Genomic DNA, 13,086 nt, shown 5'->3' with positions numbered 1-13,086 from the left:
CAATGTCGAACGATGCGTGAATTCGAAGGCGACGAAGCGAGAATGCCGTAAAGCCAGGAAGTCCACACGACACTAACCATCAGAGAAGGAGAGCGCGAGCCGCCACCGCCCTGCCTCCCTCCCTCCCTCTACGGGCAAATAATATATCGTGCAGCAGAGCAGGTAAGTAGGCACATGCAGTACTGCATATATGTAAAGTACATCCTGTAGAATAGGTAGGCAGGCAGGTAAGCAATCAATCATTGGCGTTTGCAAGGCGTCAAGCCATTCATTCCGCTTGGGAGTCTGGCAGCTCGTGGGGCGTTTGGAGGTGTGGAGGTGCTGGAGGGGGGTGGAGGAGTAGCCTGCAGGGCATGGTGGCAGGTGGGCAGGTGGGCAGGTGGGCAGGTGGGCAGGTGGGCGTGAACTGGGCGCTCGGATAGCGGGTTGATAGAGACAGACTGGAGAGACTGGAGGCGTGCGGGGTAGCTGGTCGTCTGGTAGCGTCTCCACCCTCTTCGACTGGCTGGAAGGGGGCAGGGGGCAAGGGGGAGCCTGCCTACCTACCCAAGTACCTACCTGAGGGATACGAACCCACTCTTACGGGAAAAGGACCTCAATCCTCCTTTATATACCTACCTCGGAGTATTCATTGCCTGATCCAACCAACCATCAATCCCATCCACAAAACATCAGGGACCCATGATGCTTAAAGTATGCACAGGACTTGGCTGTAAGAGATTGATATCGTTCGAGCTGGCCATCACGATTTGTATTTGGCACTTGTATTCGCAATAATATCACAGTGGCCCGAGTCAATAGACATCACGAACCAACTTCACTGCGAATTCTGTCCGCCTGTCCCTCCGCCGCCGTTGCTGCTTGCATATCCCACACCACACCTACGCAACTGTTATGCAGTCGGGGAGCTTTCTGAAAGTGCTGCTGTGCCAGCATCTCCGCCCGCCGGACAACATATGATTCGCCAGCTTGGTAGACTTGCTTTCGTCATACCGCGTCTTGATGCTACCGTGTTTGGAGCTTCATGTCAAAGCAAAACCTCGCATGACCAACTTGATGCCCTCATCCGCTCTTGGGTTATGATTTATGTAGTTTGGCGCCTAGGAGGACATGGGCACATTTCATTCATCGTTAAATCATTCGTGATATCGCCTCGACTTTGTTTGTGCATCCATTTTTCGCCAGACCGTGCCCGTCTCGATTATTGCGGTTGGGTGTCCATGTATTCATCATGTGATGGCTCCGCAGTCACAAGGGCAATCAATGATGAAGCTTGGCCGGTACACGTATCATACGGGAGTGTGTGATATTCAAGTAGCGCACGGCCAATTAGTATTTGAGCGGTGTTCTGATATACTAGTGCTGGTATGTTATGGTATGGGGACAAGAGTATCATTGCCAGAACATCGTGACTTTTCCTTTCGGGCTCTTCGCTTCCACCCTATTCTCTAGTCGTTGCCCTCGCTGTCAACTCAGATGAGGGAGCCATACACCCAAGCAGCATCCATCAGTGGCAGCAAATATCTTGAGCTGCTTCTTCCCGATATCGCAAGTCCAAACTGCATAGCGATGAGCCATGTGCCCCAAGCAGCCATCCAACCCGTGTTCAGGTGATGGGGATTGCCCAACATGTCTTCGTTGCCATCCTGCTCCGGTCCAATCCGTTACCCATCCTCTATGCCGCGAGAAAGTGTAATGAAGATCGTTCATTCAATAGCGCTGGACCCGGAACGCCTCGCCAAGAAAAAAGCTCGCACATAAAAACAACAATCAACAAAACAAAACAGATTGCCATCTGAGAAAAACGCCGGCCCAATGCTTCATGGTCGTAGCTACCCCAGTAACGTGAGACTGGTAGCAATCAAGGAACTTTTCGGGAAATCAATGAGGGTAGTTGATCACAAAATTCCAGAGTCCTTAAGCGCGTTATTAAGGATCGTTTCCTTCACGGCTGCAAACACGAGTCGAATATTCGACGTATCCGTCGCTTGGGTCAGGCTGACCACCAAAGTCAGTATGGCTCGCTGCTTTCACAACACCGAAGAAGAAAATACGTACTGCGGATAGAGGTTTAAATGGGCCCTGTTTACCTGGTTAAACCTCCATAACAAGTATTTGGCAGCCTTGTTGACATCATTTCCTCCCGAGTAGTCGGGGAAGTAGTTGCCCAGTGGCGATCTGGGCAGTTTGACTTTGAAAATGTCGACTTTGTTAAGGAAGAGGATGATGCTTGTCCGCATGAACCACCGCGAGTTCACGACCGAATCGAACAGCAGTAAGCTCTCCATCATTCGGTTCTGCTTCCATGTCAGCCTGCTGAAGTGACGAGTTTGCTGGCTATGCAATGCAACATACTTGGCTGCTCTCCTCGAGGAGGACTTGGTCATATTCACTGAGTGCCACGCAGAATATTATGGACGTGACATTTTCAAAACAGTGTATCCATTTCTTCCGCTCGCTCCTCTGGCCGCCAACGTCAAACATACTGTATTCGCGGTTAGTTTGGGTCGCAATCTTATGCAGAGGCGGAGGACGGGTTCCTACTGGATGCTGAGTGCCCCCATCTGAAAGCGGGTTTCGTAGATACCCGTCGTTTTGGTGCGAGCTCGAAGGACATCCATCTCGTTTGGAAGATAGTCCGGGGCGCAAATCCTGGACACTTCGTCGAAGAAACTGGTCACGATTCGTTAGCTACAATAGGCCAGCTCCCAGCAGCCAATTACTCACTATCCGGCCGAATCCATCAAGTAGAACTCTGTTTGGTGTTCCATTAAGCCCTCGATACAAGGATCACTCCATATCGCTTGCACGGCGGCGCCAACCTTCGGCTCAATATGCGCGGAAGGTCCAGATTCGACTGTGTACTTCAGGAGATACTCGCAGTTCTCCTTGTTCCCTTCGTTGCTAGGTTCGATACCGAACTGTTCCATGGCGTTGATCACGGCCTTGGCGCATTCGATGAGGTTCTTGAACACTGTAGCTCGGTAGTTGTAGAGTTCATCTTCGGAGTAGCCTTTCAAGTGAATAATCTTCATTTGCTTGACAATTGTCGATTTCCCGCTCTCGCCAGAGCCTGCGTCCGGTTAGCAGTGCCATCGTTCGGAAGGACCGGGCGATTTTCTTACCCAACAACAGAATCTTGCATTCTCGCCGTAGCCTCTTAGAATCTTCGTCGAGGACTCTGTCGATTGCTTGGCTTCGCTTTTTTTGTTCCTCCTCCTCATTATTAGTGCTCATGCAAGATCCCATGACGGCGGCGTGTCGTATCGAAGTGCCTATCTTTGGCGTCATCCACGAATCACCCGCAAAGCGTGCCGAAGCCTGCGCTGCTAATCGAGACGAGCAGACGACCTTCTATAAGCTCATTGCACGGCGCAAAAAAGGAAGCCGGCTTCGCGAGTTGCACTCTGTCGCAGGAGCTGTCGAGAGGTGCGGTCGTCGGGAAGGTGTGCTGTGACAATGTCGGTCAAGCTTGCGACGAAGCAAAGAATTGACTGAGTCGTTAGGAAGCAGCGGCGCGAAGCTTAAATGACCTGGGCTGATGCCTTTGGCAAAACGTCACGGCGGCAGGCGGGAGTAATGGCTGGTAACGTAGCAGATTCGAGCTAGCGGAAAGCGGTGCCGGGGTTAAGGCGATATTGGGATGGAATTTCGGCCGTGGTTTCTCGAGCTTCTACCTATTACGGTCAATCAATCGCCCAGCGAAGGAACCCTATGTATCCCGAAGGATCTTATCTCCAGGCCTTTGCATGTGATGACGGAATTCGAGGAAGGGTTGGAATGAGCCAGGGAGTGTTGGCGATGGAAGAAGAGGAGGAAGGGGAGCCGTGTGTGCAAAGGCAAAAGGCAGTGCGAGTGCGAGTGTAGCCGGCCGCCGTCATTCACCCGCCTAGCTAAGAGAGGCCTTAGTCGGGCTTTTTGGAAGCACTGCCGATCGACTCAGGTGTACTGGGACTGTGTGGGAAGGCGTATGTAGGCAGGACATAAAAAAAGTTGGGGAGAGCAGTGCAGGCAGGCCAAGGCCAATCCGGTAGTGGCAGAAACAGTAGGTCAAACCGCTGGACGCGGTCCACATTGGGAAGATAGTATGCAGCTTACTGTAGATGCCAATTGATCCATTTTCTGGCCTGACATTTACATGCGATGCATTGTACACTGACCCCAGGCCGGTCTGGGCTGAGGGAGTGCCAAACACGGAGGCTGTAAGGAATGTTTGAACGGAATAAAGAAAGCAGCAGCCGCAGGAGGAGAGGCCAATATCCCCCTCGAACAATCAAAGGAAACAGTGGACTTACGGACGGGCTTCTTCTGCGCGCAGTCGATAGGAGTGTCGGGTACTGTCTGTCAGTTGGTTGGGCCCTGGCCTGTCTAGGTAAGGTAGGAGGTAGGTAGGCAGGCAGGCGAAAAGACTCGAGCGGTGGCCCGGCCGTGTCCTGCCGCTCTGTGCAACCTCGAAAGAGGGAGATTATGGACAGATCAGATCAGACCAGATTATCTGCCTTGTAGCACAGAGCACCTCGGGACGCAATTGGGACGTCGGACAGGGAATTGATAGCGATCTCTTCAGGCACGTTCGGCGATGCTGTGCTGGAAATGAAGAAATGGAAAAAAGAAAAGAAAAGATGGCGATTGAAGTCGCTCGGTCTCTTTCTTTGGGCAGGGCGACTTAGACCGAGATTCCGATGGGGCCGGCAGGAAATGGGGATTTGTTCGTTCGGGCAGGCAGGTCAACTCCCAGGTACATCTAATCGGGCACCTTCTCTCAATCGGTTGGTCCCCGTTCATCCAATTCGACTGGCAGGAACTGTTCGCCTGCCTTGCTGGGTAAAGCTCAGTGGGAGATCAAACCTAACATAGGACCATTTGATGGACAGCCCGGGGGAGAGGTTGATTGCAATGATGCCAATGGGATAAGAAGATCAAGGTAAGCAGCAGGCGATGGAGACATCGATTTATTGGATGACTAACCAACCGTCAACTGCAAGGATAGATTGCACGAGATGTGCGCAGGATTACACCTATATTCCTGGCTGTGCCCAGAGAGTAAGATTTTACCGCGACCACAAGGTTAGAGTTGGGCAAGCACTCCTGGCTCCCTGGACAAGAGTATCATCACGGCATTTTCGCTCCCTGGGCCCCCGTCCCTCTTCGCATAGCAGGTCTGGTCAGGTACCTACCTACATGATATCCCCATTGAACCTGGACCATGCCGGGGCGCTCATCCATTGAAAGAATCGCCGATCAAGCTGCTGCTTGGTGTACGCCTGCTGTCCCGCGAGTTACAGAATGCCTCACCAGAAACTTTGCAGCTATTACTACTGGTGAGGCTGGTTCGTAGTCTATTTATGGCACTGATAGGCGCTGCTAAAATCCTCCGATACTCAGCGCCGGGTCAGACTGTCACTGATCCATGAATATAACGTGTAATGATATTGTTGGCACATTGGACTGTCCTAAACAGGTCTTGGAGAGTCTGCATGTGGCATCTCACCCCCTGCTTCTAACCAACCACCTTGGGAAGAAAGCAATGGTCATTGGCCGCTGCAATATTGACTGCGAGTATGAGCGAGCACATTACGGGCACTCCGTAGAGGCCACCGGATTTATGGCGCGCGACCCGCATTGGCTCCCCCTAAAACCTGCACCCCCATAATTACTAACCTCTGCTGTGTTTCAGTTGGTAGGCTTTGTGTGCCGTTTTCACCCATGGCCCGGTAGTTGGTCCTCTAGTTCTTTGGTTCTAGAAGGACCAGAAGAAGGGCGGCATTGACGATCCCACTCGCCAGGTCGGAAGCAGCTTAGGGCGTAGACAAGAGCGCATCGGCAAAACATGACATGACACTCGCTCGTGGTGGTGGTGGTGGTGGTGGGCCACATGCTGGGTAGGAGGCTGGTCGGTGCAAGCTGCTCTCTGCTAAGACTGATGTGTTCTTTGTTTGCCGGCCAGGTCATTGCGAGGAAACGCAGTTGATCCTATCGTTGCCAACCTCTCTGCATATCGTGGTGGAGGATTGATGCCATGTAAGTCTGCCTAACTACATAATGCATATCTCCATTTCGGACAGTTCGGCGCTATGCAAAGGCGGATCAAACCCCTACTTTTCCTTACTTTACGTATCATGATGTCGTGGTTTGTATGGATTGGTGCTTCGACAACGTGAGATACAGTCCACCACCACCAACTCACATAAATAGATAGGAGCAAGATGGGAGCTCGGGTTGAGCAAGGACCCCAAGCCCCAGACATATGCTAGCAATAACCCATTCCAGTGCTCTTCCAAGTCCATATAGTACGTAAGTGTCAATACATCCGTAAAAATAAACGGTCCTGGCCGGCACTACGACCCCTAGCATGCTGCGTCACAATTGACATAATACCGTCCTGATCGACCTTTAGTCACGATCTCCACGTGGCTTTGCCCACCAGCCGCACGGTCCTTGCATTACTTGGAGAACATTAGCTAAGAAGATGGCGTTGATCTCAAAAGGCTGCTCCGCCTGACAGTCTTTTGAGACCATACCATGAGCACAAATACGAATCTTAGACATCTGGCCTGCTGGGCATTTTGTTGCAACTGCATTTACTAAGATAGGATAATTGAACATAAACTAAGCAATGGCATTACAGCGAAACGTTGCAACCATTAGATTTTGGAACCCTGGGGATGATATCCATGGTATGTAGAGTACAGGGGTTGACAACGTACCTACCCAAGACGAGTCCAAGTGCCAGGGGCCAGGGCGGCCATATGCCTAAACCCAGCAAACAGGAAAGTTCCCTGCAGAGGCTTGGTTAGAGTCTTATTACCCAGGCTGAAAGAAAAAGAAATGGTTTGGCCGTTCGCGTATATCACCCTAACCCTCCGGCCGGTCCAAGTGACGGCTCGCATATCTAAGACACGTGGGAATAGGCATTTTAACGTATCGCCCTAAAAAGGGAAGTCCATTGACGAAACTCCTTTTGGGAGGTACTTAAACAATTGGAATGCTACCCGGCGTGCCGGCCGCGTCTCTGTCCGGAGGGTTCCAGAGTGCCTCTGGGACGTGGTCAAAGTTTGCCCAACAAAAAGAAAAAGAAAAAAAACAGGTAGGTCATCCTGCCGCTCGTATGGCAGAGGCCGGGGGTCAGGTGGGTAAGAAGGAGGATGAGGTATCCTACATCTGGCTACATGCCTGAGAAAAAGGCCCCCGGTCCCATAATCTATTCTCTTTTCACTCATGTACTTACTTATCGACTATTATGTCAAATTGCCATCCGCAACGCGAAGAGTAAATTTAACTATAGTTTCTCGTGAAATACACCACGTTCGATTCTATTCTCATATCATATCAATAAGTGCTGATACCATAGGTAGAGGATTCCGCTGTCGGCAAAACGCCAATCTTGGGCGTACATTGCACCGCGCAGTGGCACACCGTTAACCCGTGCCCACGCAACCAGAAGCCTATGTCTTGTATCGGAGGCCGACACGTTGATAGTTAATTTTGCGAAACATCGGGGTGTTGTTATGCCATGTCCTAGCTGGATCAAAGCCTAGAGCGGGTTTCTCTAGCGAGACTGTTTCCTGGCAAAGGGCGACTTAACGGACACAAGTAGGGACCCCGGTCATCCACGTCGGGCAGATATGTCAACTGGCATACTTAAGCTTTCCTTGCCTCCTCCGAGGCTGTGGCATCGGGTCTCAGATGGTATGGGGACCGCTGTCCGCGTCTTGATTCCAAGCCCCTTCCGGATCTTATACACAGGATTCTTCGCCTCCGAACACGCTCTAGAACCATTGGTGCGCGCCAGGTTCACTAAGCCACTCCTGTGCGAGTCCCCAGCCGAGTGGACATATAAGAGTTGATTCTGACACACAGCATGACAGAATTTGGGCTTAGTGGGTATTAGATTACCCGACAACCTATATATTGTTGTGAATATACCATCGCATTGGGGTTTAAATGCTCCATTCTTGCGCCTACGTGTTTCGAACAAGCAACAACTTGCTCGGAAAGCGACGCAACGAGCGTCAATACGGACACAGATACAAATACAAGGGTATAAGTCCATGGCAGTCTGCAATCAAGCTGCGTACCAAGGCAATGGGCTCAGAGGCCAACCGCCGGACGGGAGCTACCGAGCTTATGCTGCACAGGAACAGGAAGTCTAGACCCCAGATCTCGCCGTCTCACTTCGCGCGCTGTCGCTCGCCAACGGATTTCAGGGGGCGAGACTGCGAAATTATATCGCGGAAAGTGGGAATCACGGGTACACTATAGACACTATAGACACTATAGACTCTACACACATTGCCCCGGGTCTGCTTGTCCCAAGACGTCTTGCTAGCCGTTCATCAAGACCAGACAAGGCTGTGTAGCGGACTGTTCGGTGACCAAGCCGGATCTCATAGCTCCCTCGGAACCAGTTAGGACTGGAGCCGGTGCAGGCGGCCGTTGGTGGGTGGCCCAGGGTAGTCTATCTTTGCGTCTTGCTAATTGATCCGGGGTCATTCGGTCGACTAAAATAGTTGGATCAGGGGTCCCTACCACATCTTTTGTCTGACTCTTATCAATTGACCTCAAGTTTGCTACATGGCCGGGTAGGTGTATTTTACACGGGCCTGAGTGAGGTGAGCATGTATAAGTACCTAAGGCAGTTGGCCAGTAGCTGGGTAGGTAAGGCCGGGCAAGGTAGCAATTGCAAAGTCCGATGCCTCGCAGTCTCCAGATAGATCTACATCCGTGTAGGTACCTAGGTATCTTGCATACAAGACATCCAGACAAGAAATGCTTGCCTCGAAAGAAACCGATTGACCTCTTTGGCGTGGAAGCGACATTACTGATTTCTATCTGCGCTAGGTTAGCTCCAGATACCGACTTATTAACACAACAAGCATCAGTTAGTAATGGCGTTGGAATCGTTCATGTTAGTATGGAGCGAAGTATAATATCGATCTTCCAATAATCAAGGTGTCCACTTTGGATATCTCAACCTCGACAACGTTGCGTGCTGGCCTTCTTCTTCTCTCTGCTTTTCCCCGAGGTGCGAGGATCCCCGGACCCCCCGGGTCATCAAAGCGGGAAAAAAAGAAGAAAAAAACAAGGCGCCGATCGTCAGCGCAATCGATGATGGCGTCGATGCGTCCTCCAATGAAGAGCTTGACAAGTCCTACGGTCCTACCTCGAGTCGGTCGTGGAACGAGAACACGACGACCCAAGGCTAACAGGCAGATGGGATGGGATGGGTTGGCATCATGGCCGCACTTGCAGCTATCTAACCCCCGCCCTTATGCGCCCTTATGCGCCCCCCTCCACGGAAGGCAGTAGGCAGTAGGCATCCTGGGGGCTGAGAGGGACTAGCACGCGCCCTCTGGCCAATGGCAGCATTTGGGGATCACTTGCAAGTTGCCCGCCCCAGTCCCCCAGCGCTTCTCGTCTGTGGGATGCTAAGTCGATCAACCCCTGCTCCTTGGATTCCAGAGCTGCGGGAATAGAGGGGCCTCATCTGTCAATAGTCTATCAGGAGGGGCTCATCTTATCCTCCCTCAGCGACATGCGTCAGACTGGCCGATGGCCTCCCGCTCACCGGCCTTCAGCCTCTTTTGCTCAGCGAAGCCCCGACCGGATTGCTTGACTTGCACTTCTGCATGTTCTTGGAACCTCCAACTGCTTTTCTGCAACACTCCATCGGTTGCTTCCCAAGTCCGTCAGCAATGGTCACTTTCGGCCGAAGATCCAACAAATAGGCACTACGTCAGCCAGCCAGGCAATCTTTCAGCTACGAGAACCGCCCGTTCCGCAACTCTGCCTCGCGCCTCAGGCTCCCCGAGCAGTGGGCTTCCACGCCGAGTTCCCTTCCACCATGGCCGACGAGGTCGAACGGCTCATTCTGGGGCCCTTCAAAGAGATAGTGGAAAAGGCCAATGTTGCGATAGCCAACGCAGAAGGCGCAGATGAGCATGTTGCGGCGTCGATGCTCAAGGCAGCTCAAAGTCTTGCCAAAGAGGGCGAGCGCGCGCTCAAGAGAATCGAACCGCTCTGCACCAAGAATCATGAGCAGTATGGGACAAACTTTGTCGACGCAGTGAAGGAGCACGGTAAGTAATGATGCATGCCGGACAGAGAAAGGCTGTGTATACTGAATGCCCGGACCCTTCCAGACGAGATTGCGCAGTACCGCGCAGAGCTCGAAGACCTGTTATGGGACTTTGACGACTTCTTAGAAGCGGATGAGTTTGATGCAGACAAGTTCGACGATCTGCAAAAGACTTCAAGAAAGGCCGCGCCAAGACTTATGGATATCTTGAAGCGTATGAAGCTCGTGGAACAAGAAGCACCCTCGTTGCAATCTCCAGCGATCCCTTCGTTTGGCAACCCCTTCTCGATTAACAAAAACTCCATAGGCCCCGGAGAGGAACCGCATGTTATTGTCCAGCCAGCAGCAATATCGCCAAATGACAGATCGATGGACGAGGTAGAGCAGCAGCTCAGTCTTATGATGAGACCACAACCGGTGCCGACTGGAGGTATACAAACACCCGGTTCCGCTAGTGACCTCGATCGAAGCAACTCGCGCCGTTCTGGCATTTCTACACATTCTGAGCCGCCTCCTCCGCCGCCCTCGGCTAACCCTTGGCAGGTGGGCCAACCACCACCAACATTTGCGTCCGACAGTCAGATGGAGGATGACGGTATCCCTGAGAGACGGCCGGTGGTATCAGCCGACGACTCGCCCACTTTGCCGGCCGGGGTCCCGGCCATACCACCTCGGGCTCGACAAGGTCATAGCCGTCATCAATCTCAGCGTTCAAATGGAAACTACGACAGTATGCAACGGGATGATGAGACTGCTCCAGTATTCCTTCCCGAGGCAGCTCAGCCCGTGTCCAGCCCTGTCGATACAGAGTCAGACTACGGTCAGATCATGCCAATGAGAAGTGCATCTATGGCCGGGCATCGGATACGAGCCAACTCGGCAGGCCAGGGCGTTCCCGGCCGTAATGAAGTCAACAGAGCGTCAACTCAGTCATCGACCTCTTCGACGTGGAGTAGTCGACCGCCCTCGGTCAACTCGGTGCACTACATCAACCATCCTTCGAAATTCGAGCAGCCCCGAGTCCCATTTGCAGCTGCAGGTTACCCCCCAAGGATCACGTCTTTGGCCGAACCGAAGGGCCACACTATGCGTCAGCCCTCGGCAGATTCTATAAGCAGCTCCATATTCGACTGTGTTCCATACGATGATCTCCCTAGCCCAGGAAACGATACGCTGAAGTTGCCAACGAGTCCGCAGAGCCAGTACGAGTACCATGGTAATAGGCCCCCCTCTTACGCCACAGTCGCACCCAAATATCGACACGAGCGTCCGATGACAGCCCGGTCCGACATGTCTACACTGACCGCCTTGGTCCCACCCCTCTCGGCCCTCTGCCACCACAGCCAAGGTCGAGGTCCACGTCATTCCGAGACCAGCCTCAGCCGTCGCGAGTATCCGAACAGCAGCAGCCTCAACAGCAGCAAGTAGAACCAGGCCTGGAAAGAGCCGGGACACCAGGGCAACGCCAGGACGACCCAGGGATCATCCCGGTGGAGTCCGAGACGCATGAAGAGAATGGGCCAATGCCGTCCAGAAAACCCGATTGCCAGATTGGTCCCCATAGCTCGTTTTATCAGCTGAAGGGATTTTGCAAAGGCGCTGAAGAGGCAGTCGGGGGAGGACTAGGTTTCAGAAAGATCAAGAGGCCAGTAGGAGTAAGTCAAAATTCCCATTCCCTAGGACGTCTCTATTTCCAAACGTCGACCACTCGCTGACGGATCGTGAAGGGATTCTCTACCATGATAGTTGCAAAATGTACACACTGCTTATACGAACTTGACTACAAATCTGTCGAGCAAGACTTGAAGAACGACTGTAGGTCGCTTCCTTTTTTAGACTGGTATCATGATACTGATAATACTTGTAGCGACCGGTAACTACACGTCGAATAGTGTTGGGTTTCGACTGCGAGTATTGCAGAAGAGTCATCTGTCAAACAGGCATATTGATGACCAGTTCTATGCCTGCATTTTCTGCATTAGCCTCGGCCGTACCCTTGAAGAGAGCGACTCAACGGTTTTCTTCAATCAGAAGCAACTGTTTGCCCACATGGCACGCCACCCTCGTCCCCTACCCGTGGTTTCCGGTTTCACCGTGGTCGAGGGGGATGTAATCCCCCTCCCTTGAAGGACAATTTCGACTTGTGGTTTCCCAGCCCACCCACAGCGTCGGTCATGCCACCGCTTGCGCCCGAAGTCGGCCGCCTTCCTACGGCCGTCGCCACGGAGACCAGAAAGCTGACCCATGGCATCCTGCGAAGTCCCCCGGATCGCAACCCCGTGTTGGAGTACGCAGTCGGTGCGAGGATCGTGGGGATCGAGTTCCCGCCCCGGTACGAGGGTAAGTGGGCAATCGGCTGGCACGACGGGGTCCGGAGGCGCCTTCGAGTCCGACACCGTGAAGTTGGAGCCGCCGCCCAGGAGTGAGGTACGGATGCAAGGAACCAGTAACATGCAAGCCGTGGCTCGGTGGAAGTTCCGTCAGACAGGCGGTGAGGGCAACTGGCTCAAGTTCAACAAGGGCGATGTTATCGAGAACATCGGCTGTAAGTTCAACCCCCTTCCGTCCGTTCCCGGTGGATAGCACATAACCTTTCTCGACAACAACACTAAGCCGAACACCTTTTCTCTGAATATAGGGGCCTACACGGATCATTGGTGCTGGTCTGGCACATCTTCAAAGCACTGGGGCATCTTCCCGCAGACGCACATCGATCCCACCAGCATCCAGGAGCTGGCGCCCGGCGGCACCGCTGCTGCCGCGCGGGACAGCAACAGCATCGCGAGTGCCGAGAACAAGAGCATCATGTCGTCCTTCTTCTCCATCCGGAAGACCACATCCGATCGTAAGTTCTTCAGCCGCGCCGGCAACGACCCCTCTGGACCCAGACTGGTTATTGACTAAGCCGCCTCTTCTCCTTCCTTCTTTTGGTTATAGACTCGACAATGCCTCTTTCTCGACCTAGTACTTCTTACGCGGTGCCTTTTGATGATAAAGCGTCCCTCGCC

At 52.8% G+C, this 13,086-nt stretch overlaps 2 protein-coding genes across 2 annotated transcripts; one reads left to right on the top strand and one right to left on the bottom strand.

Moving 5' to 3' along the window:
* Positions 1-1,898: 1,898 nt before the first annotated feature.
* PG997_007599 (uncharacterized protein) lies at positions 1,899-3,249 on the bottom strand (the record flags this gene model as incomplete). Its single annotated transcript, XM_066811914.1, has 6 exons — positions 1,899-1,998; positions 2,059-2,297; positions 2,356-2,485; positions 2,545-2,673; positions 2,728-3,073; positions 3,126-3,249. 6 exons carry the CDS (start codon positions 3,247-3,249, stop codon positions 1,899-1,901), a joined length of 1,068 nt encoding a protein of 355 aa, XP_066667256.1.
* Positions 3,250-9,844: 6,595 nt separating this feature from the next.
* On the top strand, positions 9,845-12,982 carry PG997_007598 (uncharacterized protein; the record flags this gene model as incomplete). The annotated part of the gene is given in 7 exon segments (XM_066811913.1): positions 9,845-10,079; positions 10,107-11,438; positions 11,450-11,733; positions 11,915-12,187; positions 12,208-12,410; positions 12,424-12,623; positions 12,717-12,982. The coding sequence occupies 7 exon segments, from the start codon at positions 9,845-9,847 to the stop codon at positions 12,980-12,982; spliced, it is 2,793 nt and encodes a 930-aa protein (XP_066667255.1).
* Positions 12,983-13,086: the final 104 nt, after the last annotated feature.

Source organism: Apiospora hydei (genome assembly GCF_038363865.1).
Source record: "Apiospora hydei strain CBS 114990 chromosome Unknown utg000006l_segment0_segment0, whole genome shotgun sequence".
Classification (NCBI taxonomy): Eukaryota; Fungi; Ascomycota; class Sordariomycetes; order Amphisphaeriales; family Apiosporaceae; genus Apiospora; species Apiospora hydei.
The sequence above is the reverse complement of the archived record's forward strand: the minus strand, read 5'-3'. Positions and strand labels throughout refer to the sequence as shown.